This window comes from Ranitomeya variabilis, chromosome 1 (genome assembly GCF_051348905.1).
Source record: "Ranitomeya variabilis isolate aRanVar5 chromosome 1, aRanVar5.hap1, whole genome shotgun sequence".
NCBI classification, from domain to species: Eukaryota; Metazoa; Chordata; class Amphibia; order Anura; family Dendrobatidae; genus Ranitomeya; species Ranitomeya variabilis.
Genome location: NC_135232.1, coordinates 1,062,492,776 through 1,062,509,379, shown reverse-complemented (window position 1 = coordinate 1,062,509,379; position 16,604 = coordinate 1,062,492,776). Strand labels below are relative to the sequence as shown.

Genomic DNA, 16,604 nt, shown 5'->3' with positions numbered 1-16,604 from the left:
AGGCTACTGATACCAATCTACGGTGATGCCCCACGGGCTTATCATAAATTAGAAACTAAACTTCACAAGCTACTATCTCCTGTGCAGGACTAAGAAAATGACTCTCTCCTTGCTGATGACATTGGTAGGTGCATTGGTTAACAACTGGTGGTCTTGTAGCGTTCTGGGAGGGATCCATTAAAGTAATCAAATAAGTCTCTGGAATAACAATCCCCAACAAATCTGAAGCAACCCTTCTATTCATGTTCCCATTGCCAGGAACTAATTATAAAAAATCGCTCATGAGATACCTTTTACAAGCAGCCAAAACAGTGATTCCCCATCACTGGAAGTCCCGAGATGCACCTTCCCTAGAGGAGTGGTTTACAGAAATCTCCGTAACTCAGGGCATAGAGATGTTTGTTGCCTATTCCCAGGAGGAAAGGAGTAAAATCATGACTAAGTGGTTCCATTGGGATGTCTTTCTAATTTTGCCTTTGTATAGTACCATTCGAGTTAATACGCCTTCAGTTTAAACTGTTTGCACCTTTTTTTTTTCTTTACAATTTTGCATCAGGTCTCGTAGCTGTTTCTGAATACCTCTAACCCTGCCATCTACAGTGAAGGAAATAATTATTTAATCCCTTGCTGATTCTGTAAGTTTGAACACTGAGAAAGACATGAACAGTCTATAATTTTAAGGGTGGGTTAATTTTAACATTGAGAGAGAGAATATCAAAAATAAAATCCAGAAATTCACATTGTGAAATGCAAATACATTTATATAATTTATTCAGTGAGAAATAAGTATTTGATCCCTCTGGCAAACAAGACTTGGTGGCAAAACCCTTGTAGGCAAGCACAGCAGTCAGACTTTTTTTGTAGTTGATGATGAGGTTTGCACAGGTGTCAGGAGGAATTTTGGCCCACTCCTCTTTGCAGATCATCCCTAAATCATTAAGATTTTGAGGCTGTCGCTTGGCAACTCGGAGCTTCAACTCCCTCCATAAGTTGTCTATGGGATTAAGGTCTGGAGACTTGCTAGGCCACTCCATGACCTTAATGTGCTTCTTTTTGAGCCACTCCTTTAGTGCCTTGGCTGTATGTTTTGGGTCATTGTCTTGCTGGAAGACCCAGACACGAACCATTTTTTATGTCCTGGCGCAGGGAAGGAGGTTGTTACTCAGCATTTTACGTTATATGGCTCCATTTATTCTCCCATTGATGCAGTGAAGTAGTCCTGTGCCCTTAGCAGAGAAACACCACCAAAACATAATGTTTCCACCTCCATGCTTGACAGTGGGGATGGTGTTCTTTGGGTCACAGGCAGCATTTCTCTTCGTCCAAAAACGGCGAGTTGAGTTAATGCCAAAGACCTCAATTTTTGTATCATCTGACCACAGCACCTTCTCCCAATCACTCACAGAATCATCCAGGTGTTCATTGTCAAACTTCAGATGAGCCTGCACATGTGCCTTCTTGAGCAGGGGGACCTTGCGGGCACTGCAGGATTTTAAACCTTTACGGCGTAATGTGTTACCAATGGCTTTCTTGGTGACTGTGGTCCCAGCTACCTTGAAATCATTAACCTGTTCCCCCCATGTAGTTTTAGGCTGATCAGTCACCTTCCTCATGATCGAGGATACCCCATGAGGTGAGATTTTGCATGGTGCCCCAGATCGATGTCGACAGTCATTTTGTATTTCTTCCATTTTCTTACTATTGCACCAACAGTTGTCTCCTTCTCACCCAGCGTCTTACGTATGGTTTTGTAGCCCACTCCAGCTTTGTGCAGGTCTATGATCTTGTCATTGACATCGTTAGATAGCTCTTTGGTCTTGCCCATGTTGTAGAGGTTATAATCTGACTGATTAATTGAGTCTGTGGACAGGAGCCTTTTATAAAGGTGACTATGTACGACAGCTGTGATTTATAGAAATCTCATGCCCACTGTTTGTTTTTTTTTCCTTATTCTATGCGGCGCTAACTGACCTGCGTTGCATAATTTTTAAATGCGCAACATGTCAATTTCTCTTGCAGTTATGCTGAGTTTTGTGTGGATTTTCTGCACATAATTGCATTAGATGAAAAATGCACATGGAAATGCAATTAAAACGCATGTAAGCCGCACATGATTATATCTATAAAATTTCATTTAAGCCAAGCCTTAAACTCCTTAGTGTCGATTATTTATGCAGAACCAACATCCGTCAGGCCTGGGGCTTGATTTCAGTCCGACACTGGTTCAGTCACCACTCAGAGTATACAGATCGACGGCTATAATTGTGCCCCTGGCCCTGACAGCCAGCACCAATGACAGGAGCCCGGATACAGCCTTCACTTTGTGTTCTCAGAGCGGTGACTGAACTAGCGCCGGTGCCTCCCCCGTGACTGAAACCGCGTCCACTGGATTAATTGGGGCCGGCTATCAGTCAGGGTCGAAGGTGCGGTTTCAGTCACGGGGGCGACATCGGCGCTGGTTTGGTCACCTCTCTGAGTATAGAGAGCAGTGGCTGTAACCTCACCCCCGGCCCTGACTGACACTCCCACTGCATTGGGGCCGGCCGTCAGTCAGGGCAGGAGGTGCAGTTAGTGCCGTCGCTCTGTATTCTTAGTGCAGGGTTTGAACTGGTGCCTCCCCCATGATTGAAATGTGATCGCTGCTGGTGAGAATAATGTTAATTTCTCCTCGCAGTGTTGGGCTACGTGCAGATGCCAGTCAGCTTTATAACGCTACTAACCTGCAGATTAACCCCATATCTCCAAGTTAATAGCGTTCTTTCTGGTGACCGGTTCCCTTTAAAGAGAGACTGTCATCAGAAAATCACCTGTCATTTAAATCAGATTTTTATATTAAATGTATTTTTTTATTCACTTTTTTTTTTCTTTGTATCACAACCTGTATTACAATCTATATCACAGTCTTTTAAAAATAAAAATCTTGAATTTTTTCCAATAGACTCCAACATCCTGCTGTTGATGGAAATCCACGTATACTATTAACAGATTCTTCTTACCCAATCTTTGAATTGACGCATCTAATGAGCGGGTGCACTGGTTATTGTGAAGGGACAGCTGTGACGTTTGCTTTTCTGAAGGGTGGCTTCTGTGTTATCAGCAGTGTATACAGGTGTTACTTGTCATTGTAATCCTGTCTCTGCTGCTAAGGAGCCTGCTGAAAACCCTTCCTGAAAGGACAGGAAATGAGTGTAAAATGCAGGTGGTCAGTGTGAAAATTGCAAGATTACGATTTTTATTTTTATTTGATCAAAATGTGATATGGAAAAAAAAAAAAATTACCACAAAAGCCTGGTTTAAACAATAGGTAATTTTCTGGTGATCGCTTCCCTTTGAGTGGAATCCATTAGTTTCGTGTTCTCTGGCTTTAATGCAAGATATGCAAGTAAAGATTTGAGATATGGAGATTTGTCGTTTTGCTATGCGATATTTGTCATTTTTAGACCTAATTCAAACAACTCCAATCTAGCAGAAGTTGGCGGTAAACCTGAAGACAGTGAGGTCATAGCAAGACTTTTTTGTTTTGTGTTCCCATTGTGATATTCTGTATATACCGTCCCCTTCTGAATGTGATATTTTTGTTTCACATGACGATATCATTCTACAGTTCTGAAACTGATCTTGATCTCTACAACTTTTGTGAATATCCTCATTTTATTTCTTTATTATTTACTGGTGACTTATACAGCAATATTATAATATTATTTTTTTTTTTTTATTATTCACGTGCTGCTTGTGCTATACAGTGGGGACGGAAAGTATTCAGACCCCCTTTTAATTTTTCACTGCTCCATTGCAGCCATTTGGTAAATTCAAAAGTTCATTTTTTTTCTCATTAATGTACACGCTGCACCTCATCTTGACTTTAAAAAAAAAAACATAAATGTAGAAATTTTCGCAAATTTATTAAAAAAAGAAAAACTGAAATATCACATGGTCATAAGTATTCAGACCCTTTGCTCAGTATTGAGTAGAAGCACCTTTTGAGCTAGTACAGCCATGAGTCTTCTTGTGAATGATGCAACAAGTTTTTCACACCTGGATTTGGGGATCCTCTGCCATTCTTCCTTGCAGATCCTCTCCAGTTCCATCAGATTGGATGGTAAACGTTGGTGGACAGCCATTTTCATGTCTCTCCAGAGATGCTCAATTGGGTTTAGGACAGGGCTCTGGCTGGGCCAGTCAAGAATGGTCACAGAGTTGTTCTGAAGCCACTCCATTGTTATTTTAGCTTTGTACTTAGGGTCATTGTGTTGTTGGAAGGTGAACCTTTGGCCAAGTCTGAGATCCAGAGCACTCTGGAAGAGGTTTTCATCAAGGATATCTCTGTACTTGGCCGCATTCATCTTTCCTTCAGTGACAACCAGTCGTCCTGTCACTGCAGCTGGAAAACACCCCCATAGCATGATGCTGCCACCATGTTTCTCTGTTGGGATTGCATTGAGCAGGTGATGAGCAGTGCCTGGTTTTCTCCACACATACCACTTAGAATTATCACCAAAAAGGTCTATATTCGACTCATCAGACCCAAGAATCTTATTTCTCATAGTCTGGGAGTACTTTGTGTTTTTTTTTTAGCAAACTCTATGCGGGCTTTCATATGTCTCGCACTGAGGAGAGGCTTCCGTCGGGCCACTCTGCCATAAAGGCCCGACTGGTGGAGGGCTGCAGTGATAGTTGCCTTTGTGGAACTTTCTCCCATCTCCCTACTGCATCTCTGGAGCTCAGCCACAGTGATTGTGGGGTTCTTCTTTACCTCTCTCACCAAGGCTCTTCTCCCACGATTGCTCAGTTTGGCTGTATAGCCAGGTCTAGGAAGACTTCTGGTGGTCCCAAACTTCTTCTATTTAACGATTTTGGAGGCCACTGTGCTCTTAGGAACCTTGAGTACTGCAGAAATTCTGTTGTAACCTTGGCCAGATCTGTGCCTTGCCACAATTCTGACTCTGAGCTTCTTGGCCAGTTCCTTTGACCTCATGATTCTCATTTGGTCTGACATGCACTGTGAGCTGTGAGGTCTTATATAGACAGGTGTGTGCCTTTCCAAATCAAGTCCTATCAGTTTAATTAAATACAGCTGGACTCCAATGAAGGAATAGAATCATCTCAAGGAGGATCACAAGGAAATGGACAGCATGTGACTTAGATATGAGTGTCTGAGCAAAGAGTCTGAATACTTATGACCATGTGATATTTCCGTTTTTCTTTTTTATTAAATTGAACAAAAACAGAAATGTAATAATTTTTGCTAGTCAAGATGGGGTTCAGAGTGTACATAGTGTACATTAATGAGAAAAAAAATGAACTTTTTTGAATTTACCAAATGGCTGCAATGAAACAGTGAAAAATATAAAGGGGTCTAAACGCTTTCCGTACCCACTGTACCCACTGTATGTATTTAAATGCCATACAAACATATGTGTACAGTGAATTTGAGAGGACTTAATGTATTGTCACTGTCCTGACATGGATGTCAGGGTAGCTCTCTGTTGCTTCCAATTCTAGCTGGAGAAGCCACTGTCACTTTTCAATAATGGGACCTTGAGTATTGTTTCTAGGAGAACATTTTTATATACACATCGGAAGGAATGTATCAAAGCATGTTCAACTTTTTGTTGTTGTATTCAAGTTGCAAAATAATTTATGTGGCCTGAAATTACTCCCTCCACTTCTAGAAAGTTGGGGAAAGTCTGCATGTTTAGCTGCACAGAAAGAGTTTAAGGCTAGGTTCACATTGCGTTAGGGCAATCCGTTTAGCGCTAGCGCTAGCGGATTGCGCTAACGCAATGTATTTGTAGGGGCCGCGTTTAGGGGTCGCGCTAACGTCCCCGCTCTCGCAGATCCCCGATCTGCGAGAGCGGGGAACGGACCTCGGGCGCGCCGCGGACGCTGCAAGCAGCGTCCGAGGCGCGCTACAAAAGAACGGCACATCGCTAGCGCGAGCCGAAAAAGGCACGCGCTAGCGGCGAAATTTACATTGCTGTCAATGGGTGCGCTAACGGACCCGTTGCACGGCGTTAATTGCGACATTTTCGCCGTGCAACGCTGTCCATTAGTGACCACCCACTAACGCAATGTGAACCTAGCCTAAGCCAGATTTATGAATTGCAACTTTTCATTATTTTTTTTTCTACAAATCTCAGTTCAAAAGGGGAAAAGGGGAAAAAACCTGTTCTGCATAGAAGTGTAAAGGTACCTTCACACTAAACAACTTTCCAACGAGAACGACAACGATCTGTGACGTTGCAGCGTCCTGGATAGCGATCTCGTTGTGTTTGACACGCAGCAGCGATCTGGATCCCGCTGTGATATCGCTGGTCAGAGCTAGAATTCCAGAACTTTATTTGGTCGTCAGATCGGCGTGTATCGTCGTGTTTGACAGCAAAAGCAACGATGCCAGCAATGATTTACATGGAGCTAACGACCTGTGACGACCTGTGAGAACGATAAGTGAGTCACCGTTACGTCACAGGATCGCTCCTGCATCGTTCTGGAGCTGCTGTGTTTGACATCTCTACAGCGACCTAAACAGCGACGCTCCAGCGATCGGATCGTTGTCTATATCGCTGCAGCGTCGCTGAGTGTGACGGTACCTTAAGATCCAGAGTTGCGGCAATTTTGTCGAACATCAAGTGACATTTCGCTAAATTTTGATGTAAATACTGGCAACCGATCAGAAAGCAAGACGGACGTCAAATGTTCTGCCATAAGTGCCCCTGAGCAGTCTGATTGTACAGCAGTGCAATAGCACTACGGCACCATGCCAATATGTGTGAGCCCCTAGATCACTCTGGATCGGACCACCGGCTTGTGCTTTGTTGTTCCTGATAATTGTTTACATACACTTTTAACTGGTTGTGTAGAGTTCATTTATGTAATATGTTTAATGAGTAATATAATTACTTTCTTGGCCGTGCGCTGACCGTTTTTTATACATAATTTTGCAGGTTGTTGAATGCAATTAAACCAGGACTTATAAAAAAGATTAACCGGCTGCCCACACCCATTGCAGGGCTGGTAAGTACAACTTCCTTTATGCATTGTTATTCCTGAAAATATATGCTCAGAAGATCTTGTGATATTTGCAGTTCATGGACTAATGAGCTTTCTTGTGATTTTTAATCCAATTTTTAAAGATTTATATTGGGGAGATGATACCAATTGTATTAGAGTCTATCATCTCAAAATGACTGTTCAGACCAGCGCATCCTTAGCCTGGCCGAACAGTCCAGCACACCGTCCCATCTACTTGTTTTCCATCTATATTCACCCTCTTCTTCATTGATTGATGGCTCTAGCTTTATAGGAACGACTATTAATGGAAAACCTAGTTGGTGAGAGGGTGCACTGAACTGCTCGGCCATGCCGACGGCACACTATGCGCCTGTGCTTGGATTTAAGTGATTCCTGAATGGCTTCCCATGTAATAGAAAAGTAGTGGTCTAAATAAGTTTGCTACCATTTTGTGATAGAGTAAATTTTTCATAGTTCACTGAGGTGGCATCACAATTGAATGGTTAATCTGCTAGTTCTCCTTTTTATAGGATTTTCTAGTTAAAAAAATAGCTGATTTTGCTGATGAATTACAGGGCATTGGGTGAATGGCGGTCCATGTAATACATGAACGGCTCAATCTGTAAGGTTTTGTGTATTTAAAGAGAAACTAAACTTTCAGCATTTCTGTTTTGCAGGCACTTACTTACCGTACCTTTTAAAAAAAAAAAACCCTACAAGAAGCAAAATGAGCAAAAACCATGCTGTAACTAAGGCTGCTTTCACACTAGTGGCGGCACGGGGCCCGACGTGCCGACGCGTGTTGTGAAAATAATGCCCAACGTGGGCAGCGGAAGCAGTCTTACGACGCTTCCACTGCCCCATTGTAAGGTCCGGGGAGGAGGGGGCGGTCGAAAATGGCGGACACGACACGCAGAAAAATGTTACATGTAACTTTTTTTGTGCCGACGGTCCGCCAAAACACGACGCAACCATCGCACGACGATTGCGACGTGTGGCGATACGTCGCAATGCGTCGGTAATGTAAGTCTATGGGGAAAAAACGCATTCTGCGGACAACTTTGCAGGATGCGTTTTTTCTCCTAAACGACGCATTGCGACGTACAGCAAATGACGCTAGTGTGAAAGTAGCCTAAATAAGTAAAAATCAAAAGTGCATTTAAATAACCCAGGGTTCTTAGTAATACTGTTTTTGATCAAAAATCGCATAAAAACCATCCCACCATGACAAGGTGACTCTGATCGGGACGGTACTTTACTTACCTGCAGATTGGTTGGGTCCGAGTTCTGAAAAAGACCATGCTCTGTGTGCACTCCTGTCTGCTGAGCTGCACACAGCTTGGGATCATTTGAGTGATAGTGATGGTCTCGGGACCCTAACCCTGACCACCACCAATCTGTAAGCAATTAAAAGTGCTTGCAAAATAGTTTAGTTACTCTTTAAATAAACTGTTCTATTAGAGAAGCATCTACATTGTACATAAAGTGAGATAATATTTCAGGGCATCTTTACAGAGGGAAAAATATTTTCCAGATGTGTTTTGCCGTATGCACGTGTTTGTGATACCGCGTTTTCATCACACCTTTCAAATGAATAGTATTGGCACCTAGAGGAGGAGGGAGCTCTGAAAACTGACTTCAATTGTTTTCTTTGCAACATCTGTATAAAATGTTCTTTCATCTGTGGGGATGAACTGCATCAGTGATGGCGCTTCGATTTCAATAAAAATAGCAAATGTTTTTAAGGGGATCTCATGACCTTATTCATATAGTTTATTACCACATATGGATGTCCTAGAGTTAGGTTACCTGCTTGGGGCGTAACTTTTTTTATCTAGATTGAGGAGTTGCAAATTACCAACCCAGTCGGATATGACATGGTCACCTATTAGGGGTTGACCACCATTGGATAATTCCTTATTGACAGCCCACGGTACTCCGTACTCAGCGCAGCCGTGTTTCTTCCTCCTGGATGAGGTCATTTGATGCCCTAACCGGATGTTGATTTCTGGAGACCAGTGTAAAATGCAGTGCTGGGCACCGCAATAATAAGGATTTGCCAGAAATGAGCAGCACTGTGTAATAGCACATTTCCCTTGAAGTGGTCACAAGAAAGAAAATGTATCTATGGATTAGAGATACGTGCAAAAGACGTCTTTACTAGTGATGGAGTGAACGTACTGGGATATGTTCGAGTTCTCGAGGCTATTAGACTGCCATAACACATGCAGGGATTGGATAGCAAACAGGAAATCCCTGCATGGAAACAGCAAGTTGTTTTTACATACAAATGTATATGTTAATTCCTATCCGCATATTCTGAGTACTTTTTTGGTGAGTTTTTGAGTGAACCCGCCTTTAAAAGACAACGTGTGCATGTACTGTAATGGAGGGACACCGTGGCTATCTGCTATATGACATCCAAATACCCTACTGTCTGGTTGTACCGATCTGTTCTGTGCTTTTTATTTATTTTACTTATATAGCGCCATTAATTCCACAGCGCTTTACAAGCATTTTCATCACTGTCCCCGATGGGGCTCACAATCTAGAATCCTTATCAGTGTGTCTTTGGAGTGTAGGAGGAAACCGGTGCACCCGGTTGCCTGACCTCGCAGCGCTTTACTTTATTATGGCATTATGCTATTACACAATGGCCTCTAATTAGCCGATAATGAAATTAGCATACAGTAATCCCTGGTTGATGTGCTTTTCTAGAGGAGGGTGTGACATTGGCAGTGATGTATACAACAGTCACCTTTAGCTCAGAATGCATTTCTTATCCGCCTTATCATAGCAGACAGTGAGAAAGATTTATGAACACTTGGGCCTACACTCTCCAAACTAAAGAAAGAAATGCTATCTGTCACCCATAGCAACCAATCACAGCACAGCTTTCATTTCAAATTTTGTTGTTGAAAAATAAAAGCGATGCTGTCATTGGTTGCTATGGGAAACAACAAGAGTTGTTTTTTTCCATTTTGTAAAATGCGCCCCACTATTCTTTGGCACCTGCAGCGTATTCTGAAGGCAATTTTCACCCATGGCCTTCACATTGCATATTAAATGCATAGTGCATACAGATGGCACATCCCCATACCCATGAGTGTGTAACGGAGGCCAGGGGGTAGTCGTGGCTAACAGAGGCTGCTGTCATACCCTGGCCGTCCGTCACATAAACACATTGTCCCTTTTGTGGTGCACTTGGTGGTCCACTTGTACATCAGGGTCCATCTCGATCTGCTGGGGCTCCTTTCCTTTAAGCACCACGTAATAACAGGCAGAGTCCAAATCCAGTTTCAACAAAACAGCTTTACTCAGTTCGTCCAGTTCAGTCACAGAAACAGCACAAGGTTCCTTGCCGAACATCAACATTCCATTCCCTGTACTGTCCCTCACTTCTCCAGGAATATCACAGGGTCGTACCTTCACGTTCTGTACCACAGCTTCTTGACTGGCCAGACTAACTCGCTTCAGGAAATCCCTGTCCGTTTCGACCCGGATGTTTAGGGTAGTTCCCACGAAATTAGCGGCTACCATTTTGATGCTGCCCTGTATTCCTCCACCACCGTGTGACTGTCAGCCCATAGGCCCTGGACAACTGGGCTCTTCACCTTGAACGTTGTGGAACTCAACTGTCCTGTCCAGGCTCCCAGCCCCTACTGACTAACTCCAGGAAGCTCCCCAACTACTCCCAGTTGGCCCCTCCTATCTAGCTAAATCCTATCGGTCTAATTTATTCTTATCTTACTCTATTATGCCCCCCATTGGGCTAAATCCTATACTTTCCCTATATCTCCTTGACACATTAACATCTGTGCATTGCATTACACAGCATTACAACATTATAAACGTATCAAATATACATGGCATTCCACAGTATCACATATCAGATATACCAGGCTTGCAGGGACACGGGCAAGGAGTGTGGGGCATGAACTAGCCTCTGTACCCCCTTACAAGTGTACACACAGTTAGTGGGTTTTGGTTTTTGCAATGACATAAGAGCTAATATAATTGTTTACAGTGAGCGACTGGTTTAGAGTCTCTTGCGAAATATTAGAGTTTCATAATAAGTAATTCCCCAGACACTAGGTAAAGCAGTGCACGTAAAAACACACCATTTATTGTGACCATATACACGGTTCAAATAACATTTCCTAGAATAGCTTATTTAAAGGGGATGTATAATAAAAACATAAATTTTCTATTTGAAGCTCGGTTGACAGTCAACGTAGTGGCTCTTTGGTTAACAATCTTGCCTAATTCCAAATCTACCCAAGGTAGAGATGAGATTTTTGGAAATTTGCTCGACTCAGGGAAATTTTCACAAAATGGCTGTTGCTATTTTAAACAATGCAGAAGATTGCACCAGCCAGACAAGGCTTACGTGACCTCGGAGGTGTCAGTGTAGGCTTCCCCTGAATGCTTGCAACTATCACGTCACATTGTGTAGCACAGCCAATCACAAGGACTACAATAGCATTTATAAAAGTTGAGGCAGGGAATGCAGCAGCCGTTTTCAGAAGAATATGAATAGTGAGAGAATGTCACAACCTTTAAAACACTGAAAGCGTTTAAAACACTGAAGAAACTGTACAGAGAAATTACGCTAAGCTTAACAATAGAAAGAGAAAACTATACATCTACACAGTACTTCTCTCATAGTGACTTTACAGCATGGAAAATCAAACCTATATGGTGTGAATTTTGTAGCATAGGTGCAGTGAATTTATTTTTTATGGACCCATAGACTTACTGTATATTGGTAATTAACAGTGTGTAAAATAGCCTAAATGTACCGCAGTAATAAATTTACCATTTACAGCCTTATCTCGTAAGCTAAAATGTCACATATTCCCTGTATGTCGCAGTAATTTCCTCTTGTAAAGCGCTCTTATTATTTCCTCATCTGTTTTGTACTGTAAGTCTTTGATATCTGCTGTGATTGAAGTGTATGGCAAACAGGAACACTTTGTGTCCTACTGTGTCAGACAATGTAAAATCCTAGCATTTTAGGGAATTATATCTGTGTAGCGTGGCGGTGTGAGTAGGTGCTGTGCACAATAGCGGCAGATGGAGAGCTCGCATACTTCTGGAACTACCGCACCAACTGTGGGGGCCGAAATAACACATTTTATAACATTTGCACATAAGTTCTAGAAGTTTTACTATTCTATAATCGCCATGGCTGTGACAGCAGCGTCTCGTTAAAATATTTAGATTCCACAGAACTACCAGTCTATTAAGTTTTCTTCAGGTTATAGGGTTTGTATGTCCTTTTTTTTTTTTTTTTAACAAATCTATTTTTTTTTCTTCAAGAAATATAGCATAGACAAGAAGGTTGCAATGTCTGGTTTTAAAGCTCATCCTTATTTAAATAAATGTGTATATGCTGCGTACCGTGATACAGCCATGCTGCTGTGAAAGATTTTTGTGATCCCAGATGAACTGTTTTTAATGAAAATATGACTGAAATAAATCCATATTATTATGCTTAAATGTATCACAATAGGAGCAGAGTGTGACTTTATGGATGTGCTATGTAAAGACCATGTATATGTAGTGAGCCCATTTGCTGTATTTTTTGGATTATAAGACCCATTTTTTTCCCCAAAATTTGGGAAGAAAGTAGGGGTGCGTCTTATAACCCTAATATAACTTATTGGAGGAGGGGTTATTGTTGCAGGAGAGGGGCGATGCAGCGAGCCCTGGGCTGGGAGGCGGGGGCTCATTTTCCCAAAGCCCACCTCAGGAAAATCAATGGGAAGTGCAGGGACTCCGCTCACCGCCAACATTTTCTGAAAGCTAAGGGCCCACAGCCTCACACCGCCATCGCCCCTCTCCTGCTGCCACCAGCTTCCTGCAGCAGCGACCTCGCTCCACCGCAGCTACCCCCTACTCCGTCAGCTACCGTAAAATCGGATTGTAAGACAAACCACGATTTTATTACAAAAAAAATGTTTTCCACCCGAAAATTTAGGATGTGTCGTCTTATGATCCAATGCATCTTATAGTACGCAAAATACAGTAGTAGTTTGCACAGGTTGCTGTGCCTTGATAAATTGTCTTCTTGCAGCCATGGTTTTTAATATTCAATTTCTATTTTATGTGAATGGTTCTGTTGGGGTTCCCGTTGGAGTACAGTTTTTGGGGGAACATTCCGGCTGAAACAGATTATGTAACACTCAACGGAGACCATTGTGTAAATGTGAACCTAGCCTTCAAACAGTTTCTCCAAATTTGCCACTTTGTCAGACTCCCATTGAACTTAAGAATGATCGAATTTCCAATGGAGAAGTGACCATTATAAAAACTTTAAGCCCAAGGGCAATAGGTTTCTGTAAATCCTGATAATTGATATGTCTGACGTTTACAGGTTGACATTGAATGTTGTTTCATTAGTCCTGGAAGTCTCTTTATACACTAAAGAAAGTTTAGAATTTAGTTTACACGGCTGAATAGTGATTAGTCCAAGTGCTCGTTACTCAAGTTTGCAGAGGGTGCTCCGGGGTGCTCAAGTGACAAGTTCGAGTCTCCGCGGCTGCATGTTTCCTGGTTGTTAGACAGCCACAAAACATGTGGGATTTCCCGTGTAGTCAGGCAATCCCCGCATGCTTTGTGGCTAACAGCCGGGAAATATGCGGCCACGGAGACTCTAACTTGTGAATCGAGCACCCGCTATACTCAGAAAACTCGAGTAACGAGCACTTGCGCTCATCACTATGGCTGAAGTCTTCTCCTGTGCTTTCTAATTACATATGATTTATAGGAAGACTATAAGAACATGTGGTGATAGGATTGAGGTCGGAGCACTAGTGTAGGCCTTGACCTGCAGCGATGTCCCTATTCACATAAACGTCCTTCTCTCCATAATTGTCCTTGAATGACCTGGAACATTTCCTCGGAAACAGTGAGCAGTGTTAACAAACATGGCACCTGACCTTTCATAAAAGGCTGGCATTTGTCACCATTAGCACAGTGCTGCCACCAGTCTATAATGAGTGTGAAATGTTTTCATCCTGGTTATGGAGACTGTCCAAAAGGATCGCGTTTTTCTGCCCTGGAGCCTGGTCTCGCATACCTCAACTATTGGTGTAAAACATCAAACTGGATGTGATGTACATATAAAAAAAATACCAGAAAAATATTAGTATATTATTGTAAAACTTTATATTTTTGCCACAGAGGGAATGAGTTGTATGTTTTTAATATAGTGTAAATAAAGCTTTATTATACAACTTTGTACTTGTATACAATTTCATTTATGTACACTTTTTGCATGGATTCCCTTTTTTCAAGATACTTGTTTTCTGTCAGTGAAAGAGAGCACTGCTGTTTATCAGGTTTTTTTGTTTTTTTTCTTGACTAAGACACTTGTGAATTCACCCTTGGGCTATATTCATACTTTCGTGTTCTCTTTTTAGGACCAAAATAATATGAATTCATTGCATAATGGGTGCGAACCTAAGCATTGACTGTTATAGGATCTATTTGGGCTGTGTTGTGTCTATTTTTTAGAAAAGCGAAACAAAATATTTTACTTGCGCTTTTACTTCTGCTCTAAAAACGGATTCATAATGAAACTTAGACAGACCTTATAGGAATCCATGGGGCCATTCTGCTTCCAATTCCATCAGTTATGCAACAAATCAACCTTAAACCATTAATTCTATTTATTTGTGTGTGAAAAAAATGTAAAAAGACAAGTGTAATTTCAAAAAGGAAGTGTGAACTTAGCCACAGTTTTGTTGAGGCTAAGTTTTGTGTGAGCTCCAGGCTGGCACAGTGTGGCAAAGTACCCGAGAGATTTGTGCAGCTGCTGCCGAGAATCCGCATTTACAGAGCATCTTCTAGACTTGATTGAATTGTTCTGTTTTACTATTATGAATGTGCCTTGGTTTTGGCATAAACTACCCCAAATCTTGGTACAGTTAGTTTGACATTAAATAGTTGCATTTAGGCCCCAATTTATCAAAGCATTTTCACAAGAATCCTGGTGTAATTTGCTTTGAAAAGTCGCAACATTTTTACCAAACTTTGAGTTGCACCAAAATTTTACGACTTTTTTCATACCAATTTCTCCTAGCTCTGCCAAAATTAGAAGAAGTGCGGCAGAACTGGGTGCAGGGGGTGACTCCATAGCTCATCTAATTGATAGCAAGCTCTGGTAACAGGTTACCTTTAAATGTGTTCTGAATATTGAGGATTACTAAAATTTGTATGGCAATATATTGTCTGACTTTCTTAACTTGTTACCCACAAATAAGTATTTGGAAGCGGCAAATCCATCCATCCATGCATACATACATAGCTAGTTCTGCTTTTATCGGAGAACAGGTGTCTAAGGCGGTGTCACACATCAGATTTTTTGGTACGTGTGCTCTTGCGATTGAGGGCTACTAGTTGGAGTGGTATTTGACGGCCTCATACTATTTGTGTGCCATCATATTATTTGGGGTCTATGTGGGGGCCAATTATACTGTTTGGAGAGCTGTGTGAGCCAATTATACTCTGTGCAAGGCTGTGCAGGGTCCATTATACTGTTTGCAGGGCTGTGCCGGGGCCATTGTACTGTTTGCAGGGCAGTATGTGGGCCATTATACTGTGTGCGGGGCTGTATGTGGGCCATTATACTGTGTGCGGGGCTGTATGTGGGCCATTATACTGTGTGCGGGGCTGTATGTGGGCCATTATACTGTGTGCAGGGCTGTATGTGGGCCATTATACTGTGTGCAGGGCTGTATGTGGGCCATTGTACTGTTTGCGGGGCAGTATGTGGGCCATTATACTGTGTGCAGAGCTGTGCGGGGGCCATTATACTGTGTGCAGGGCTGTGCGGGGGCCATTATACTGTGTGCGGGGCTGTATGTGGGCCATTATACTGTGTGCAGGGCTGTATGTGGGCCTGTATACTGTGTGCAGGGCTGTATGTGGGCCATTATACTGTGTGCAGGGCTGTATGTGGGCCATTATACTGTGTGCGGGGCTGTATGTGGGCCATTATACTGTGTGCAGGGCTGTATGTGGGCCTGTATACTGTGTGCAGGGCTGTATGTGGGCCATTATACTGTGTGCAGGGCTGTATGTGGGCCATTATACTGTGTGCGGGGCTGTATGTGGGCCATTATACTGTGTGCAGGGCTGTATGTGGGCCTGTATACTGTGTGCAGGGCTGTATGTGGGCCATTATACTGTGTGCAGGGCTGTATGTGGGCCATTATACTGTGTGCGGGGCTGTATGTGGGCCATTATACTGTGTGCGGGGCTGTATGTGGGCCATTATACTGTGTGCAGGGCTGTATGTGGGCCATTATACTGTGTGCGGGGCTGTATGTGGGCCATTATACTGTGTGCGGGGCTGTATGTGGGCCATTATACTGTGTGCGGGGCTGTATGTGGGCCATTATACTGTGTGCGGGGCTGTATGTGGGCCATTATACTGTGTGCAGGGCTGTATGTGGGCCTGTATACTGTGTGCGGGGTTTTATGTGGGCCATTATAATGTGTGTGCGGTGCTGTATGTGGGCCTGTATACTGTGTGCAGGGCTGTATGTGGGCCTGTATACTGTGTGCAGGGCTGTATGTGGGCC

At 42.7% G+C, this 16,604-nt stretch overlaps 1 protein-coding gene across 2 annotated transcripts in view; it reads left to right on the top strand.

Annotated features, from left to right (window-relative positions):
• The window catches only part of LIMCH1 (LIM and calponin homology domains 1), a 331,389-nt gene that overhangs the window by 164,101 nt on the left and 150,684 nt on the right, over positions 1-16,604 (top strand). For both annotated transcript variants that reach the window (XM_077279847.1, XM_077279846.1), the window contains exon 3: positions 6,945-7,014. In XM_077279847.1, the coding sequence (XP_077135962.1) occupies positions 6,945-7,014 (70 nt within the window). The remainder of the gene's footprint in view (positions 1-6,944; positions 7,015-16,604) is intronic.